The sequence below is a fragment of the Sarcophilus harrisii genome, chromosome 3 (assembly GCF_902635505.1).
Source record: "Sarcophilus harrisii chromosome 3, mSarHar1.11, whole genome shotgun sequence".
Lineage (NCBI taxonomy): Eukaryota > Metazoa > Chordata > Mammalia > Dasyuromorphia > Dasyuridae > Sarcophilus > Sarcophilus harrisii.
In genome coordinates, this window is record NC_045428.1 from 584181904 (window position 1) to 584203870 (window position 21967).

Sequence of the window (21967 nt, forward strand, 5' to 3'; positions counted from 1 at the left end):
AGATGTGATCTCTGCAGCTAGTAGGTAGAAGCTCTGGTTGCATAGAGGACACATGATCAGGGGGAGATGTCTCCTCTTATTGGCTGTGCTTGTGACCTAATGGACCCAATTTAAGTAGTGGGGACCAGGAAGAAGAAGGCGTTCAGTGGGAGTTTAGTGAGAGTGCAGGAGGAGTGCAAGATGTGATCATGTATAATAAAGACCTGAGCTCTCAAGCCACTGTGTCTGGGTGCTCTGTTGGACATGAGAACCACTGCTCAAAAAGGCAGTGGCCAGAGATCTCTGAAGACCTAGGATCAGGTAAAAGTAAAACCACTCTGGAAGAAAGGGTGACCAAAGTTCTAAAAGGCCTGGATTAGGCAAGCAACAATCATAACCTCTAAAGGGAGGTTATAATTTCCTACTTTTGAGGGGTCAGTTTTTCCTAAATTAGAAACTTTCCTTTGTCCCTAGGTACTCCCTATTTTTCCTAATACCTTTTAAAAACCTAGCCTAAAGAAGAAAATGCTGCCAGAAAAATCTTATCTCAAAGCAAAAAAACCAAAAAGAATAAACCGGATGAGACCTGGGGACTCTGGATTGGCCCAAGCGCATAGTCTTTCAAAATATCCCTTCCTTTGATGAACATTTATCATTTGAAACCAAACTTGGACTAGTCAAAAATTCTGAAAATAAATTTTTGAGGAGTCTATCACTCCTAGAATATCCCACCTGCTCCCCCAATCCTAAACCTCTAACCAGTATTTGGCTTTCCCTCTAGATCACCCTCTAAAATCTGAATCAACAATTAATTCTACCCCCATTTCCCTACATCTTTAATTAAATCTTTTTTTTCCCCTTTCAAAGTTTCTTCCTACCAGCCTCTAAGGTAGTAAAAATCCTCTGAGAAAAAAAAAAAATATTTCTTTTGGGAGGGAAACCCAAAAAAAAATAAAAAAAAACTTCAAAATTTCATTATTTTAACCTATTACACCCTCCATTTATTCATTTCAATCATTCCCCTTTGCTCTCAAGAAAAATGCCTCACCAAAAATCCTTCCCTAACCCTTAACCCATCCGTCATCTGTTTTTATTCTTTTTGAAAACAAACAGAACCAATATAACCTATCCCATAAATAAACTAACTAAAATTAATTACTATATTTGTTGGTTAAAAAAATTTAAAAACACAATTTCTACTTTTTTCTTTAAAAAGTCTCAACCCTCAAAACAAACAATAACCCTAATAAAAACCATTTAAACACTCCTGGAATAAGTCCCCCCAGCAAAAGTTCCTAAATTCACCATCATAATCGAAAACACCACCAAAAATTAAATAACATTTAAATAAAAATCAAAAATCCCATAACATCAAAAAACAACTTTTAAAATTCATTCTTCCCACAAATCCTTTAATATATTGAAAAACATTATAACAGAAAAAAAAATTAAAGAAAGAAAAATTACATCTCATGAAAAGCAAAAAAAACCTTTTATAAAAAAAAAAAAGTAAAAAAAGAAATCTTACCTCATCAAATTTTCAAAAAAATTAAAATATTTTTTCACCAAAACTCTCCTCACCTTATACAAAAAGTAAGAAAAAGAAAACTAAAAAAGAAAAAAGAAAAAAAAAAACAAAAGTTTCCAAAAAATGCAAAAAAAAAACCCCAATAAAAATAAGAAAAAAAAAAAAAAAAAATTAAAATTTTATAAATGGCAAAATAAATAGATTTTAACTAAATAAATTAAAAACCTTCCCAAAACATAATCAAAATAGCAAAACTAATCCACAAATCTTTTACAAAAACAATTTAAGAACATACATACACAGAAAAAAAAAACTAAAAAAATTTCCTTCATAAAAAAAAAAAAAGGGTTCATCCCCAAATCTCAAGCAAAAAAAAATTAATTTATAAAAATAAGAAAAACATATTAAAAGAAACCATGAAGAAACAATCATATAAAAAATAACCGTGGAAACATCTAACCCCAAAAAAAAATTTAAAAAAAAAAAAATTTAAATGGAAAATTTCAACCTTCTCTCCAAAACAAAATCAAACCACAAAAAAAAAAAAAAAAAAAGTAAAAAATACAAGAAAATTAAAAAACAACTCTTTGAAAATTAATGAAACAGAAAAAACACTTTCTTCTCCATTAATAAACCTTAACAAAAATTAAATATATTAGAACAAAAATCTCAAAAAACAGAAGGCAAAATAGAAAACATTTTTTTCCAATCACAACCATAAAAATTACATTCAAAAAACCAGGGAAAAAAACAAAAAACTAAACTAAATAATCTCCTAAAAAAATGTTAAAACAAAATCTAGAATAATCAATAATTTCTCAAGGAATGAAATAATGAGACAACATACCAAAATTTGTGGGATGCAGTCAAAGCAGTAATAAGGGGAAATTTTACATCTCTAGATGCTTATTTGCATAAAATAGAGAAAGAGAAGATCAACAAATTGGGCTTGCAATTGCAATGAATTGGACAAATTGGGCAAAGCCCAACTGGGAAAAAACAAATTACCTAATTTGTTTGGGGGAGGGGGGAGTTGTTTACCCTCAACCAAATACCAAACTTGAAATTCTAAAAATAAAAGGAGAGCTCAATGAAATTGAAACCAATAAAACTAAGAGTTGCTTTTATGAAAAAACCCAACATAATAGATAAATCTTTAGTCAATTTGATTAGAAAAAGGAAAGAGGAAAATCAAATCATTAGTCTCAAAAAGGAAAGGGGAAAACTATTCACCAATGAACAGGAAATTAGAGCAATTACTAGGAGTTACTTTACCCAACTTTATGCCAATAAATTTGACAGCCTAAGTGAAATGGAGGAATAACTACAAAAATATAGATTGCCCAGTGTAATATTCTCTGGGAGCAGGTTTCTTGGGGGGCTTCTGGGAGCAACTTTCATTTCAGTTCAGTAATCTCCACAAGTGTAGCCAGGGAAAGGTCCAAATCCTTTATTGTCTCTTTCCAAGTCTTGTCTCCTTTCCTGCCCCAGTTAGCTTTCTTATAGTCCAGATCCTTTATTATCTCTTTCCTGTGGCTGGGCAGCTTTCTGGAGAGCTTTTCAGTCTGACCTTGGTTAAGATTGAGCTTCACCGCCTTCTGGCTTCTGAATCTCCCCAACTGAATCATGGCTGAGACTCCTACCTTATATATGCTCTCTTATCAAAGGTGTGAGTCTTGTAGAATTATAGTAAGTAGTAAGTACATGAACTGAACTAGGGAACTGTTAAGCACCATGCTAAATTAGGTAACTATTGTCTCTATCAATTCCACTGACTTAGCACCTTGTTTCAAGTTCTGGCCCATAACAGCCCAGATTAACTGAAAAGGAAATAAATTACTTAAATAATCCCATTTAAAAAAATTAGAACAAGCTATTAATCAACTCCTTAGGAAAAAATCCCCAAAACTATATTGATTTACATGTAAATTCTACCAAACATTAAAGGACAATTAATTCCAATACTATATAAACTATTTGAAAAAATAAGGAATGAAGGACTCCTACCAAATTCCTTTTATGACACAGACATGGTACTGATACCTAAACCAGGTAGGACAAAAAAACAGAGAAAGAAAATTATAGACCAATCTGCCTAATGAATATTGATGCAAAAATCTTAAATAAAATATTAGCAAAGAGATTACAAAAAATGATCCCCAGGATAATACACTATGACCAAGTACGATTTATACCAGGGATACAGGTATGGTTCAATATTACGAAAACTATTAACATAATTGACTATATCAATAACCAAATTAACAAAAACCATATGATTATCTCAATAGATACAGAAAAAGCATTTGATAAAATCCAACACCCATTCCTAATAAAAACACTAGAATATAGGAATAAATGGTCTTTTCCTTAAAAGTCAGCAGCATCTATTTAAAATCATTAGCAAGCAAGCATCATATGTAATGGGAATAAACTGGAACCATTCCCAAAAAGATCAGGAGTGAAACAAGATTGCCCACTATCACCATTACTATTCAATATTGTATTAGAAACACTAGCTTTGGCAATAAGAGAAGAAAAAGAGATTAAAGGAATTAGAGTAGGCAATAAGGAAACCAAATTATCACTCTTTGCAAATGATATGATGGTATACTTAGAGAATCAACTAAAAAACTATTACATATAATCCATAACTTTAGCAAAGTTGCAGGATACAAAATAAATCCACATAAATCATCAGCATTTTTATACATCACTAACAAAATGCAACAGCAAGAGATACAAAGAGAAATTCCATTTAAAATAACTTTTGATAGTATAAAATATTTGGGAATCTATCTGCCAAGGAAAAGTCAGCAACTATATAAGCAAAACTACAAAACACTTTCCACACAAATAAAGTCAGATATAAACAATTGGAAAAATATTAAGTACTCTTGGAGAGGTGGAGCAAATATAATAAAGATGACAATACTACCTAATCTATTTATTCAGTGTGATAGTAATCAGACTCCCAAAAAAGTATTTTAATGACCTAGAAAAAATAACAACAAAATTCATCTGGAAGAATAAAAGGTCAAGAATTTCATTTTTTTTATTTAATAGCCTTTTATTTACAGGATATATACATGGGTAACTTTACAGCATTAACAATTGCCAAACCTCTTGTTCCAATTTTTCACCTCTTACCCCCTAATTCTCCCTAGATGGCAGGATGACCAGTAGATGTTAAATATATTAAAATATAAATTAGATACACAATAAGTATACCTGACCAAAACGTTATTTTGCTGTAGAAAGAGAATCAGACTTGAAATATTGTACAATTAGCTTGTGAAGGAAATCAAAATGCAGGTGTGCATAAAATATAGGGATTGGGAATTCAATGTAATGGTTTTTAGTCATCTCCCAGAGTTCTTTTCTGGCATAGTTGTTCAGTTCATTACTGCTCATTAGAAATGATTTGGTTGATCTCGTTGCTGAGGAGGGGGTCTGATCCATCAGAACTGGTCATCATATAGTATTGTTGTTGAAGATATAATGATCTCCTGGTCCTGCTCATTTCACTCAGCACAGTCATGTAAGTCTCTCCAGGCCTTTCTGAAATTATCCTGTTGGTCATTTCCTTCAAGAACAGTAATATTCCATAAGTTTCATATACCACAATTTATGCAGCCATTCTCCAACTGATGGACATCCATTCAGTCTCCAGTTTTAGCCACTACAAAAGGGCTGCCAAAAATTCGTGCACATAAGGTTCCTTTCCTTCTTTATAATTCTTTGGGATATAATCCCAGTAGTAACACTGCTGGATTAGTGTATGAAGTTTGATAACTTTTGAGCATAGTTCCAAATTACTCCAAAATGGTTGGATTTGTTCACAATCCACCAACAATATTCAAGTCCAGTTTTCCTGATCCTCCAACAATTCATTATTTTTTCTTTTGTTTCCCGATGGTGTAGTGGTATTCTAGGTTGTTTATTTGCATTTCTCTGAATTACGATTTGAGATCTTTCATCCAGATTGTTTCAATTTCTATGAATTGTTCTATCTTGACCATTTTCAATTGGAGAATGGTTGATTTTTATAAATTAGAGTTAATTCTCTATATATTTAATGAGGCTTTATTGTATCCTTTGACTGTAAAATATTTTCCAGTTTATTGCTTCCTTTCTATCTTGTTCATTAGTTTTGTTTGACAAAACCTTTCAGTTTGGTATAATTGAAATTTTCTATTTTGTGATTAGTAATGATCTCAGTTCCGCTTTCGTCATAAAGACTTTCCCTTCCACAGGTTCGAGAGGTAAACTATCCTATGTTCCTTCAATTTATTAATTATTCTTTATGTAAATATGAACTCATTTTGACCTTATCTTGTATTAGGGTTAATATGGATCAATGTTTAGTTTCGTTATTATTTTCAATTTTCCTTAGCAATTTTTATCAAACAGTAAGTTTATCCCAAAAGTTGGAATCTTTGCCTGTCAAAGACTAGGTTGTTATATTTGTTGACTGTTTTATCCCTTGAACTAATCTATTCCACTGATCAATTATCTATTCTTAGCCATACCAAATAGTTTTTAATCTGCTCTTAATATTTTAGATCTGGTACAGCTAAGCCACCATCATTTGATTTTTTTTTTCATTAATTCCCTTGAAATTCTAAAAGGTCAAGAATTTCAAAGCAATTAATGAAGAGAAAAGCAAATGAAGGTGGCCTAGGTGTACCAGATCTAAACTATATTATAAAGCAGCAGTCATCAAAAACACTTGGTATTAGCTAAGAAATACAGAAGTTGATCAGGGGAATAGGTTAGATTCACAGAACAAAATAGTCAATAACTATAGCAATTTAGTATTTGACAAACCCCAAACCCCCAGCTTTGGGGATAAGATTTCACTATTTGACAAAAACCACTGGGAAAACTGGAAACTAGTATGGCAGAAAGAAGGCATAGATCCAAACCTAACACCATATACCAAGATAAGATCGAAATGGGTTCATGATCTAGGCATAAAGAATGATATTATAAACAAATTAGAAGAATATAGCATAGTTTACTTCTCAGACTTATGGAGGAGGAAGGAATTTGTGGCCAAAGAACTAGAGATCACTATTGATCGCAAAATAGATAATTTTGATTATATTAAGTTAAAAAGTTTCTGTACAAACAAAAATAATGCAGACAAGGTTAGAAGGGAAGCAATAAACCAGGGAAACATTTTTACAGCCAAAGGATCTGATAAAGGCCTCATTTCTAAAATATATAGAAAATTGACTCAAATTTATAATAGTTCAAACCATTCTCCAATTGATAAATGGTCAAAGGATATGAACAGACAATTTTTAGATGAAGAAATTGAAACTATTTTTAGCCACATGAAAAGTTGCTCCAAATCACTATTGATCAGAGAAATGCAAATTAAGACTACTCTGAGATACCACTACACACCTGTCAGATTGGCTAAGATGACAGGAAAAGATAATGACGGATGTTGGAAGGGCTGTGGGAAAACTGGGACACTGATACATTATGGTGCAACTGTGAATGGATTCAACCATTCTGGAGAGCATTTTGGAACTATGCTCAAAAAATTATCAAACTGTGCATTGTGGTGACTACGCTAACACCCAGGATACCTTAGTATCAGCTGGAGTCAGGATAAGCAAAAGTCCTTAGTCTTTATTCTTGGTCTTTAGACACAGGATTGAATTGGATGGAAGCAGAATCTCTATGACTTCCTTCTCCTTGATCTATGTCCAAAATGACTCTGGCTAGTCTTACTCCCCACCCCACCCCCACCCTCCCAGTCCCTCCTACAATCCTCTGTATACACCATCATCAAGCCAGCACAGGATAGGGGAAAGGGCCATTTTACAAGCATATGCCCATAGAGTATTGTCCAATCAGTAGTTAACCTCAAGTGCTCGGCTGTCCTGACCTCAGTGCATTGATCGACTCAAGAGTTTTAGCCCTTTACAATGCATACTCTTTGATCCAGCAGTATTGAAAATTTTACTGGGATTATATCTCAAAGATATCTTAAATGAGGGAAAGGGAACCACATGTGCAAAAATGTTTGTGGTAGCCCTCTTTATAGTAGCAAGAAACTGGAAACTGAGTGTATGTCCATCAATTGGAGAATGGCTGAATACATTAGGGTATATGAATGCTATGAAATAGTATTGTTATATAACTAGCAGGATGATTTTGGAGAGGCTTGGAGAGAACTACATGAACTAATGCTAAGTGAAATGAGCAGAACCAGAAGATCATTATACATGGCAGCAAGACAATATGATCATCAATTCTTATGGACATGGCTCTCTTCAACATTGAGATGATTCTAATCAGCTCCACTTGTTCAGTGATGAAGAGAACCATTTACACCCAGAGAGAAGCCTGTGAGAACAGAGTGTGGAACACAACATAGCATTCTCACTCTTTGTTGTTATTTGCTTGCATCTTGTTTTCTTTCCCAGTTTTTTTTCTTCCTTCTTGATCTGAGTTTTTTGTATAGCATGATAACTGAATAAATATGTATACATATATTAGATTTAACATGTATTTCAAATTATTTAACATGTATTGGACTACCTGCCAGCTAGGGGAGAGGGTGGGGGGAAGGAGGAAAAAATTTGGAATAAAAGGTTTGGCAAGGGTCAATGTTGGAAAATTTATCCATGCATATGCTTTGTAAATAAAAAATTATTTTTTTTAATTTGGTACTGGCTAAGAAATAAAGTGGAATAGATTAGGCCCACAAACACAATGGTCAATGAAAATAGTAATCAAGTGTTTGATAAACCCAAAGACTCCAGTTTCTGGGATAAGAACTCAGTATTTGACAAAATTGCTGGGAAAACTGGGAAGCAGTATGGCATTGACCCACAACTAATATCCTCTAACAAAATAAGGTTCAAATGGATTCATGATATAGACATAAGGAGCAATATTATAAGCAAATTAGTTGAACAAGTCTACCTCTCAGATCTGTGGAGAAGGGAGTAATGTATGGCCAAAGAAGAACTAGAGAACAATATGAAATGCAAAATGAATACTTTTGATTATTAAATTAAAAAGATGTTGTTCAAACAAAATGAACACAGCCACATTTGGAAGAAAAGCAGAAAACTGGGGAGGGGGAAGATTTACATCCAGTGTTTCTGATAAAGGCCTCATTTCTAAAATATACAGAGAATTGACTTAAATTTATAAGAATACAACTCATTCCCCAATTGATAAATGGTGAAACAAATAGACAATTTTCAGATGAAGAAATTACAGCCATTTCTAGTGATATAAAAAAGATTTTGTTCAAACAAGACCAATGCAGCCAAAACTGGAAGAAAAGCAGAAAACCAGGGGAAAAAATTACATCCAGTGGTTCTAATAAAGGCCTCATTTTTAAAATATATACAGAATTGACTAAAATTTATAAGAATACAGCTCATTCCCCAATTAATAAATGATCAAAGAATATGAATAGACAATTTTCAGATGAAGAAATTAAAGCCATTTCTAGTCATATAAAAATGCTCTAAATCACTGTTGATTAGAGAAATGCAAATTAAGATAACTGTGGGACACTTCACACTTCTCAGATTGGCTAAGATGACAGGAAAAGATGATGATCAATGTTGGAAAGGATGTGAGAAAATTGGAACACTAATACATTGTTAGTGGAGTTAGGAACTGATCCAACCAGTTTAGAGAGCTATTTGGAACTATGCTCAAAGGGCTATCAAACTGTGCATACCCTTTGATCCAGCAGTGTCTCTACTGAACCTGTATCCCAAAGAGATCATAAAAAGGGAAAAGGACCCACATGCACAAAAATGTTTGTAGCAACCCTTTTTGTAGTGACAAGGAACTTGAAATGGAGTGGATGCCCATCCATTGGAGAATGGCTGAATAAGTTGTGGTATGTGAATGTAATTGAATATTATTATTCTATAAGAAATGGTGAGCAGGATGATTTCAGAAAGGGCTGGAAAGCGTTATTTTTTTATTAAAGCTTTTTATTTACAAAACATATGCATGGGTAATTTTTCTACATTGATCCTCGCAAAACTTTTTGTTCCAAATTTTCTCCTTCCCCCCACCCCCTCCGCTAGATGGCAAGTAGTCCAATACATGTTAAATATGTTAAAATATATGTTAAATCCCATATATGTATGCATATTTATACAGTTATCTTGCCTCACAAGAAAAATCAGATCAAGAAAGAAAGAAAAAATAACTAAAATAGAAAGCAAATAACTGAGTGAGAATGCTATATTGTGGAACACTCTGTTCCCAGGGTTCTCTCTCTGGGTGTAGATGGCTCTCTTTATCACTGAACAAGTGGTTTGAATCATCTCATTGTTGAAGAGAGGCATGTCCATCAGAACTGATCATCATAAAATCTTGTTGTTGCCGTGTATAATGATCTCCTGGTTCTGCTCATTCCCCTCAGCATTCATATATAAGTCTCTCCAGGCCTTTCTGAAGTCATCCTGCTGGTCATTTCTTATAGAACAATAATATTCCATAACATTCATAAACCATAACTTATTCAGCCATTCCCCAGTTGATGGGCATCCACTCAATTTCCAGTTTCTTGCCACTACAAAAAGGGTTGCCACAAACATTTTTGCACATATGGGTCCCTTTGCCTGTAAAGAATTATATGAACTGATGCTAAGTGAAACAAGTAGAACCAAAAGAACATTGTACACAGTAATAGCAGGATTATGTGATGATCAATTGTGATGGTCTTGGATCTTTTTGACAAGAAATTGATTCAAGACAATTCCAATCGACTTATAGAGAGTCATCTGCATCCAGAAAGAGGACTATCGGGATTGAATGTGGATCACAACATTTTATTTTTACCATTTTTGTCATTGTTAGCTTGGTTTTTTGTTTCCTGCTCCCCCACCTTTGATCTGATTTTTCTTACACAGCATGACAAAATATGGAAATATTTAAAAGAATTGCTTATGTTTAATCTTTATTGGATTATTTGCTATCTGGGAATGGGATGTGGAAGGAAGGAGAGAGAAAAATTTGGAATACAAAGTCTTTGCAAAGATGAATGTTGAAAAATCTTTGCATGTATTTGGAAAAATAACAAGCTATTATTTTTAAAAAGGAGGGATTGTGAAAGGAAATTATGATTTTCATAATAATGTGATATCTGTAATTGAATATACTAACAATGAAGTTTTTTTTTTTCTTTTCCCCAGAGCTAGCATTTTCTTGGCAGATTCTAACTTGAGAATCAGTCTCACAATGCAGCTTAAGAAGATCAATCAATTCTTGGCAGTTCTCTTCAGTGTACGTGAAGTGAAGGGAATCAAAGATTGCAGAACTTGTTTCTGTCACAGAAGTCCTGTCCCTCATCAAGTATCAGCTCCGCAAATTTGAAACAATCACTTAAAACTGTTCTCACAGGACTGGGAGAACATCCATACTATCCTATACTTGTGGACTTGTGAGGAACCAATCAAACCCTGGGAATGATTATATTGTAATCCCCCTTCCTTCTCACTTATGTGTATATATGTACATATGTCTATGTGTGTGTGTGTGTGTGTGTGTATAAAATCTCTAAAACAAAGTCTCCTTCCCAGGAGAGCTCCCAGGTTACAAAATGAATTGCTCACTTTGAAAATAATTAAACTACTACTTGATCTCTAAAAACTTGCTTCTAGGCCTTGTTTGTGTGGCTCCAACTATATACAATTTATACACCAATACAAGAAAATTCTGTTAACAGATCTGAGTTCAAATGTGACCTCAGACAGGTAGCAGCTGAGTGACCATAGGCAAGTCACTTAACCCAATTTGCCTTAGTTTCCTCACCTGTAAAATAGCTGGAAAAGGAAATAGCAAATCACTCCTGCATCATTACCCAAAAAAAACCCTCCAAATGTGTGAAGAGTCGGGCATGAAACAACTGAACAACAACAACAGAATAGAGTACTTTAGGATTTGTAAAGCATTCTATTTCTCCATATTCTTGTGAGGATAAAAATCAGATATTTGTAAAGCAAATGCCATAGCACTATATAGTGATAGCTATTATTATTATTATAATGCATATATTTTTCTCAGTCCCTTTTCACAATCCTGTGAAACAGGCACTCTTATAAGAAACCTGAGAGATAAGATTCCAACACTAAGCCCAGCATTCTGTTCACTGTAGTTTGATGCCTCCTTTAAACATGTGACCTCCAATGAGCAGGAACTCTCTTTATCCCCTTCTATTACGAGATGGCTGGAATTACAGAATCACAGAATTTTGAAGGAAAAAGACCCTCCTTGATCCATTGTCCCCCAAATTCCAGATAAGCTTCTCCTAAAAATGCCCCACTAAAGGGAAGCCTGGACCACCCATTTCCAAAGCTCCCCTTCTGGGCAATAATTAGCGCCTCCCATGTCATTTGCCAAAAGAGAAAAAGAAAACTGCTTAGCTTAGCCAGGCTGCAGACCTGGGAGATGTTCGAGGAACAAATACTCAACTCTGAGACTTCATTTGATAACCTAGTTTTAATTAATAACATGCACAGGCCGTGTATGGCTCATAGGCAAATCTTGACTGCACCCCTGCCTCCTGTGAAGGGGCTCTTCAGTCTGATGCTCTTATGGAAAGAGACTCAGGAGGAAGAGACAGTCTACAGAAATCTGGTAGGGAAATCGGTACCCTCATCTTGTGCACACGTCCTCATTGCACTGAAAGAGAAAAGGATATGGACAATTGGATGCTGGAAGGATAGGGTTGTATCATGGAAGCTGTGTTCCACTCTGAAATGCATAAAGGGCAGGTATAACCTATCATCAAGGGACATTGTAGTGGATATGAGGAAGGATACTAAGACCCTGCCCTCAAAGAGTTTATATTCTAATGAGGGAAGTCACATGTTTACATATAACCATATGCTAAATAAATAAAATGTCATTGTTTGAGAAGGGGGAGGCACTAGCAGGTAGGAGGAAATGGGGAGGGAGGAAGGGGAGAAACAAACATTTTTCCATTATTGTATTGCATATATACAATATCTATGTGCCAAGAATTGTGCTAAGTACTTTATAAATATTATCTCATAAGATCCTCAAGACCACCCTGGAAGGGAGGTTCTGCTATCACCACCATTTTGCACTTGGAAAAACTGAAATAGAGGTTATGAGTCACAGAGATAAAGAATGTCTGAGGCCGGATTTGAATTCAGGTTTCCCTGACTGCAGGGCCAGTGCTCTATCCACTGTAACATTTAGAGAGTCATAAAACATTTCTCATAAAATAACATCATCAAGAGTTAGAATGTTATGAGGCAAAATACTGGCTTTGGAACAAAGAAGAGCTGGATTCAAATCTCACTGCTGAGTCATATTTTTTATATATTATATATAAATGAATAAATGAAAATAAATAAATATATATAACACAATTAACAAATATGTATAAAATAAATATGAAATTGATGTCTAATTCTTTATGACTCCATTTGGGATTTCTTGACAAAGATACTGGGCCAGTTTTCCTTCTCCTACAATTCATTTTACAGATGAGAAAACTAAGGCAAACAGCACTAAGTGACTTGCTGAGGGTCATACACTTAATAAGTGTCTGAGGCCCAAAGTCACAAAGATGAGTCTTCCTGTCTTCTGGAAGAGTATTACATACACTATGGTGCCACCTAGCAGCCCTCTAGAGCATCATAAAGAAAGCCAATTATGTAGAAATAAAGATGCATTTTTTTTTCCCCATGAAAGTTCATGGACCATCTGAAATCTACCACTTGACCCCTGGATGAGGAGGCTGGTGAACCCCAAGTGAAGGGTCCCATCTCTAAGATCCTAAGGGAAGAATTTGAATTTGTAGAGGTCACTAGGAGGAACTCCCAATAGCAATGACATCACATGTGGGGACCAAAAATTGATGATGGCTGGAATGACAATAGGAATTTATTTAATCCGTGGTGATTGTGTGTCAAGTGATCAGCAAATGTTAAAATGTGCTCTGCAAAAAGATTATTCTGAGGTTGGAGAAATAGGTCTCAAAAGTCAGGGCCAAGGACCTAATCTCCCTCTCTGCCCCAGCAAATTACAAGAGTAAACTCATTGCTTCTCATTCACCTATAAAGTTTTTTGCACAATCACAAAGCACTTGGCACAATACTTGGCACATAGTAGGTGCTAAATTAATGTGGCAGTACAGGGGCCTGTTCCCCACAATCCCAACATGCTAGAGTAGGAGAGCAGCCCTTGGGATGCCCAAATGAGCTCTACCCTCGCCCAGCTCAAATAGAACCTCTAACCTGAGGCTTTTCACTGGAGTGAGCATCTGCAGAGATGCCCAATGTCTGGAGGATAGTTTCCAGGGGAACATAATCCCCAGGCGAGCTCTGGATGAAATGCAGCAGCACCTTGTTGCCACCTGTGGGAAAGCAAATCGGAAACCCTCAAGATTCTGGAAGCATCAGGAGATGGGATGGGAGCCGACCATTGGATCACATTCTCCATCAAGTCGCAGCCTTGATCCATAGGATACCAATAATGTCCCTGCTTCTTAGGAGTATCTGGCTCAGAGCTCCCTCCCAAGGAATTTCAGAGATAGAAAGGTCCTCAGCAGTCTCCTAGTACAACCCACAATCCCAAAGAGCCCTGCTTGAGTGCACAGGAGAGAGAATAAGCATTTATATAGCAACTTCTATTTGTCAGGAACTGTGTCAAATGCTTTGTTATTCAGAGAATTTAAGTCTTCTAAGTAGGAGGGAGGGATGAAAATCCAGAGCTGAGTCCAACTCAGACAGGGGTCCAAAAGTAAGCCGCACTCTTGCTATTATTTATTTAGCATTAATGTTCAACAGATTTTTGTACAGGTATATAAAAGAACTGCTTTTTATAGCTGAGTAAAAATATTGGGACAAAATATTATTATTAGTATTATCATTATTCTTATCAGGGTGGAGTCTGGAAAACCCAAGTTCAAAAACTGCCTTGTATACTTACTAGTTGTGTGACAATAAACAAATCGTTGATTTTTTTTTTTTTTTTTTGCTCATCTATAAAATAAGGATAAAGATGGTCCTTACCTACCCAATAGAGTTTCTTTAAGGATCAAAGGAAATAGTGTAAACAAAACACTTTAGTAATCTAAGACTGCTATAGAAATGGTCATAATTCTTGTAGCAGTCCACAGTTTGCAAAACATTTTACATACATCATTTGATTTTATCTCTGAGATCATTTATTTTTCACATTTTATAGATAATACAAGTTAAATGACTTGCCCAAGATCACACAGCTGGTAAATGTCATGGGCAGACCGACCTAACTAATTTCATTCACTAGGGCCAGGATGCTAGGGAAGATGAGATGATTCTTTGGGGACACATTCTGGGTCCTAATTTGCTTCAGGGCAGAGAACAGGCCTGGGTCTAATACTACCCAGCCTTCCTGATTGGAAAACCATCCCAGCATCCCTCTTCCCAAATCACTGACCTTTGCTAACAATTAACATCCCTCCACTTTGCAGGAGGTCACCGGACAAGTTCCCATGGATGCCCATAGCCTTTGCCTGTGGGAAGGAAGCAAAAATCAGGTCATTGGATTACTATTAACCCCAGAGAAACAAGGAACAAAGCTGTTTACAACCTCCTTCACTGACCTTGGCAGCTACATCCCGGACTGGCTTCCCAACAGCAGCTGGGATGATGCTCAAGCTATTGTATCTGTGAAAAGAGAGGAAGAAAAGGAGAGAAGGAGAGGGGGAAAGGAAGAAGGATAGGTGAAAAGGAAGAAAAGGAGAGTAGAAGAGAGAGAGAAGGAAGGAAGATGAGAAAAAAGATAAGGGAAAGTAAAGAGAGGACAGGACAAAACAAGACAAGAGAAGAGTTGAGAAGACAAGAGAGAAGGAGAAAGGGAAAGAGGGAGAGATGGAAAAGGAGAGAAAGAAGGGAAGGAGGGGGAAAGGAAAATGGAGACAAAAAAAGAAGAAATAAGGGAAAGAAGAGGAAAAAGAAAGGAGAGGGAGAAGTAAGAGGAGAGGGAGAAGGAAAGTAGGAAAAGAAGAAAGGGAGGGAGAAAGAAGATGAGAGAAAAGAGGTGGAAAGGGGAGAAAAAAGGAGAAAGAGGAAGATGGACAATGGAGATAGGAGGGAAGAAAGGGAGAGAGAAGAGAAGGGAGAAGGAGAGGAGAAAGAAAATGGAGGAGAGGAAGATGGGAGAAGGAAAAGGGAGAGGAATAAGAGAAGAAAAAAGGAGGGAGTAAGAGAAAAAGAATGAAAGGGAGAAGGGAAAGGGACATGGAGAAAGGAAAAGGAAAAAGGAGAAAAGGGGAAGGGGAGAGAGTGAAGGAAGAAAAAGGGAAGGAGAAGGGAGAAGAGAAAGAAAAAACAGAAGAGGAAAGTGAGGAGAGGAAGATAGAAGGAAAAGAGGAGAGAGAGAATGAAGGAAGGAGGGGAGAGAGAAAAAGAAGGGATAGAGAAGAGAAGAAATACTGTGTTAAGCTCTTTATAATATTATGTCATTTGATCCTCACAACAAGCCTTCAAGAAAGGGCTATCGTTATCCCCATTTTACATTTGAGGCAACTTCAGCAATCGAGATCATCAATGGCTTGCCCAGGGTCACACAGTGTCAGAAGCCAGATTTGAATTCAAGTGTTTCTAACTCCAGGTCCAGAGCTCTGTAAACTTTGTAAATATCAGCTGTCTCTGAAATCATAATTAATAGCTAATATTGATGCTGCCCTTGAAGGTACATAAAGTCCTTTACAGATGCTATCCTTAAGAGGGAATGGGGAGTCAGACTGTAGAAGGCTTTCAACACCTGGCACTCAGTAGTTTTTGCTTTATCCTTGAGACAACAGGGAAACATTTCATGATCTTGAAAAGCCATAATGGGGTCAAACCTGCATTTTAGGATTAGCCTAGGAAAACTAGATGGATTAGAGAAGGAGGAGTCTGGAGGCACCAGGTAGTTAGAGGCTGGCTAAAATTTCTATGGCCTGAAGGTATTTTGAGCTGACATCTGATCAAGGGAAGACTGGGAACACATGGGACAGGGAATGTTGAATAGGGAGGTATGACATCAGTGCCTTGCCCCACTCCCAATTTGCCTCACAGACTACCTACCAGTCCCTTACAGGCTCCCACATTACACCCACCTCTTAAATCCCAGTTCCTTGTAACTCTGCTTACTTTCATCAAGATAAAGCTCTGAAAAACAGGTGGAAAGAAGAGACATTAGAGAAACTTGGGGAAACATGAACAGAAACAGTGAAGCAAGACAATAACAGACAAGACAGTGAATGACAATCACAACCAGGTAGATGAAGACCAGTACCAAAAAGAGATCAAAGACAGAGTCACTGACAATCCTGGAAAAGAGATAATGAAACACACCAGTCTCCAGAGAGCTGAGATTTGGAGAACAAAAGGTGACTAAGTGCTGGGCTTGGAGTCAGATAGACTTCTATTTGAAGGCTGCCGTAGATGAGAAAACTGCAATTGACCTTTTTTTTTTACTTACCCAGGATCAGACATCTAATATCTATGAAATGGAAATAATAATGTTATATATTTTTCAAGGTTATTGAGGATCAACAGATAACAAATCAATAATTATATATGTAACTTATTTTTAGTTTAATTTTTAATGTTTGAAAAAATATTCAAGTAGCATTTTTAAAAATGTTGGTTCTTCCCATTATATCTCCCAACCAATTAGGCAAGTTTTTTAAAGTCCCAATATATATCTCCATAGTCCAATAAAAAATTCCCCATGCTAGCCATGTCTCAAAACATATCTCTGCATTTTGAGTGTATCACCTGTTAGGAGACAAGTGATGTTTTTTTAAATTTCTATTTTATTTTTATTATTATTACTTTATTTTATTATTATTTTTATCTTCATTCATACATTCCTGGTTTATCATTGTGTTGATTAGTCTTCGACTCTTTCATAGATGATTTCTCTATGTTGTTATTAGTATATCCATTTTTCTCCTAATTCTGCTGTAATTCTTCATAGAAGTTTCTCAACTTCCTCCGAAATTATCCATTTCAACATCTCTCCTATTAACCTGGGAAGACTTATTTGAAATGATACAAAGTGAAAAGAGCCGAGTCAGGACAACACTATACACAGTAATAGCAACATGTATCAACTAGAAATGATTTAGTTACTCTCAACACTCTCATGATACAAGATAATTCTAAAGGATCATGATAAAAATTTCATCCACCTCCACAGGAAAAAAAAATTGATGTGGTCTGAATGTGGAACAAAACATACTTCTTTTATAAATTTTCTTTTTTATTCTTATTTTTTCTGGCCTGTATTTTCTTTCACAACTGACATGGAAATGTTTTACATGATTGCCCAAGTATAACCTATCAAATTGTTTACTGTCTCAGGGAGTGAGAATTTAGAATTCAAAAATTTTCAAATGCATGTTAAACTATTTTTTACATGTGATTGGGGAAAATAAAATATTATTTCAAATAAAAACATCTCATTTTATTAATATATCACAAATTATTTACCCATTTCCCAATAAGAAAACATCTTTTTTGTTTCCACTTTTTTGCTACCAGGAAAATTTGTTATCCTATAGATTTTTTTTTTTTTTACTCCTCTTGCTTTGATTTATTGAGGATATAGGCTTAAAAGTGGTATTGCTGATTCAAAAGATATACCCCATTAGTGTTCTGGGGACACAGTTCCAAATTGCTTTCCAGAACAACCAGACCAATTCAAATAGCTTCACCAACAATGTATGAATATACCTATTTGCCCATAGCTTCTCCAGCATTTGTAATTTTTTTTTTCCTGTAGTTGTCCTGGCCAATCTGAAGAGTGTGAAGTAGAACATTAAAGTTGCTTTAATGCATAGATAAAACATCTTGCAAATCGTAAAACACTTACAGAAATATCAGTACAACTTTTCAAACACAGTGGCTGCACTTGTTGTTCAGTGGTAAAAGTGGTAGGAAGAAGAGATGGCTGGCTTCCAAAAATTGTGGTGTGAAAGTTTATGTATATATATATATATATATATATATATATATATATATATATAAACACTTCTTTTAAAAGCCTATAGAGTTAAGGAAGAATATTTCACATTTCTCCATCCCTTTCCACCCAAGCTCCCAGCCACATTCTATGCAGACAGAGGGAGATACCCTCAGAGAAGAAATATGGGGCCTGAGAGGCCAGGCTACTTAATTAACTTCTGAAATGACTGGACTTCTTTGAGACCTCAGAGATTCTGCAGGCATCATTGCCACAATAAGTTTTTGAAATATAAAGGTTACAAAATTGTTTAAACATTTTGGCCAGACAGGCAAGTCATCTATGAACTCCCAAGTCTCCTTATTTTGATTCCAGTGGAAAGAATGCCAGTCCTGGAATTAGGGGATGCAAATTAAAATTTCAATTCTTTCTACTTCTGAGGGTTGAGGTAGATAGAGCACTGAATACAGAGTCGGATCTGAATTCAAATCTAACCTCAGACATTGACAAGTTGTGTGACTCCAGGCTTAGAAACCATTTAGTCCAACCAGAATCATAGAATTTCAGTTTCTATTATTAATAATAGCTCATGTCTATATGGCACTTTTAAGATCTATAAATACTTTATATAATTTTCTCATTTAGTTTTCTCAACTACCCTTGGAGGGAGGTTATTATCTCTATTATTATTCTCATTTTAATAATACTAGATACTATTTATATAATACCTACTATATACCAAGCACTATTGTTAAGCCTTTTATAATTATGATCTCATTTTGGTCTTCTGAATTACCCTGGGAGATAGGTGCCCTCATACCATTATATCTCCATTTTACTACTATTTCTAATACTACTATTATTACTATTGCTGCTGCTGACTTCTCGGATTCAGTGTCTTCATCTATAAAATAGGGATAACAACAGCATCTGCCTTCCAGAGTAGTTAAAGAGACCAAATGAAATGATATTTGTAAAATACTTAGCACAAAGCCTGGCACATAGTAGGTACTATATAAATAATATATATAATTACTAATTATATTATATATATAATATATTATAATTTTGTATATATATAATTATATCATATATATATATAATATATATAAATACTAATACTATATAATAGTAGTAGTAATAGTAATAACAGTAATAGCAACAGCCAGTCAGAAGAATAGTGAAATCTCCTGGGTCCCTGACCAAGTTCTTTTGAATTCTGGTTCTGCCACATGTGATCTGGACAAGGCACCTAATTTCCCTAGGTTTCAATCTCCTCTTTAGAGGTTTGGACCAAACAGCTTCTGACCAGAGGAAGTTCAAATGTAGCTTCAGGAACTCAGTAGCAGTTTGATGCTTGCTTCTCAGAAAAATGGGAATAAAAAGAGCACCTATCTCCCAGGGTCCTTTTGACGACCAAGTAAGGTAATATTTCTAAACTTTAAAGCCTCCTATAAATGCTCCGGTTATTATCATTATTATGGTGATTATTTATTTATTTATTTATTTATTATTTATTCCAGATCTAGATTTTAGGGAGGCAATCTGTTTCTTTGCCAGATGTGAGAGGCTGGGCTCCAGACACTAGGTAGCTGGCTCTCTGAATGGACACTGCCCAGGTCTGGGGCTGGGGCTTAGCAAGAGTGGAAATGGGACCCAAAATAAAGAAATGACTTATCCAACTAATAGATGATTGAGACAAGATTGGGACGAAGCCCCCGGTTTGTAATCCAAGACTCTGACCAACTGGGGGCTCCCTGGCCACACTCACCTCCTTTAAAGTAATTCCCCTCCTGAAACTCCTGCAGGCCCAGGGTCTCGGGGGCGATTCCCACCAGGCGCACGTCGTGTTGATCCAGGAGGTCCTTGATGCTGCTGAGATCCTGGGCGATCCAGCGACACACGACGCAGCCGAAGCGCCGCAGGCCCAGGACCACGCAGGTGCGTTCCTGCCACAGGCTCCGCAGCTCCACGGCCTGTGCCCGACAGCCAAAGCCAATGAGAGTCCGCCCTCTCGCGGGCTAAGCCTCCTGGGCCCAAAGGGAGCTAGCTGTACGTACTGGCAAGGGGAAGGCTGACAGGCTGTCCCTTTGGAAAAGGCCCACTCCTGCAGGTAGGGACACCCCCCACCCCTCCGAGATGTGCATAAAATACCCTGTCTCCCGCCCCAAGAGCACAACTGAGATCCCTATTGGAGGATTATGGAGAAGTCGCTGACAAGTGCAAGAAGTATCCTATCTCTGTCTCAGGCATGAAACCGAGACCCCTCCGACTGTGGGGACCCTCCTCTCTGAGGAGTGCAGAGCACCCATCCTGCCTCGGCGTGCAGGTGGTCCCCACGTCTGGAGGCGGGCTCTGGGGAACCACTCTAAAATGTGCAATGAGAACCCCCACCCCGGCCCACGCTTTCTGAGACCCCAGCCCCGGAGGGGTGTTACGTTTGCTCCCCCGTCTCTCTCTAGATGTGCGATGGGGAGTGCACCTCCCTGAAGACAGAGGGCAAGGAAGACTCCCCTTTTCCAGGCAAGACACCGTCTCCTTGTCTCCCTGTATCCCTTCCCGTGTCCCTTCCCCTCCCCCCCCCACACGTCCTCTCCCTCCTCTTCCCACTCCCCCCATCCCACCCCCTCCTCTCTCACACAAACACACAGAGTTTGACAACTGGGACTCCGCCTCCGCGAGGTACTAGGAGTCCCCCACCCCTAAGCAGGCAAGGGGGCCCTCAACCCTCCAGGAGACTGGCAACAGGGGTCCCACCCCAGGGAAGAGGGAAACAGGGAGCCCCTCCCACCTCCTGCGGAGGCCCCCCACCCCCGCGGTGGCAGGTGCAGCTCGTCTCTCCTCCCCCTTTCCTTACCTCCCCGGTCGCTACGTTCTTGAGGACACAAGCGCCCACCCGAGCCAGGTCCAGGGCGCTCATCGCAAGTCCCAGAGGATCCTCCACAAGCTCAGTCCACTGCCCAGCACACGGCCTCGGAGGGGGGTGGGGAGCCTGGGCCGGAGCTACCTAGACCTTGGGGCTGCACCGCAGACACACACTTGGACTTTGCTAACCACGCGATAAACATATGCATGAAGCGCCAGCCAATCACGTCGTTCTCCCTGCCGGAGGCGGGGCTAGTTGTGCGTGGGTTACGTGCAAGGGGGAGGGTGGGAGAGGAGAGAGAGAAACTCCAACTAAAAGGTCCAGTTCAATGATCCTCCTTCAGTGAAAGGGGCCGGAGCAGGGGTTGGGGCGGTGGGGCTGAAAGGGACTTTGTGGAATAAGAATCGCCAACAACAGGCACGTTTACGTTGCAAACGCCAAGCTCCGAGTCTGGCAAAACTACAACCTAGAACAGATCCCGGCTCCTCCAGCGGCTAAACGTCTAACGGGGAAAGTGGGGGAAGCCTCTGTACAAGCGAGAGAGCGGCAGAGCCAAGCGCAGATCCTCCCCGAGGGAGGGCCCTGGGAGGCTTCCCGCTGTGCAAGGGGGGACGCAGAGC

At 37.5% G+C, this 21967-nt stretch overlaps 1 protein-coding gene across 1 annotated transcript; it reads right to left on the minus strand.

The window, feature by feature from the left end:
• Positions 1–11988: 11988 nt before the first annotated feature.
• On the minus strand, positions 11989–21557 carry PRXL2B (peroxiredoxin like 2B). Its single transcript, XM_031962987.1, has 7 exons — positions 21339–21557; positions 20253–20457; positions 16629–16680; positions 15129–15192; positions 14963–15038; positions 13777–13895; positions 11989–12190 (listed from the first exon to the last, which is right to left on the minus strand). Exons 1-7 carry the CDS (start codon positions 21399–21401, stop codon positions 12164–12166), a joined length of 606 nt encoding a protein of 201 aa, XP_031818847.1. The 5' UTR covers positions 21402–21557; the 3' UTR covers positions 11989–12163.
• Between the last annotated feature and the right edge of the window lie 410 nt (positions 21558–21967).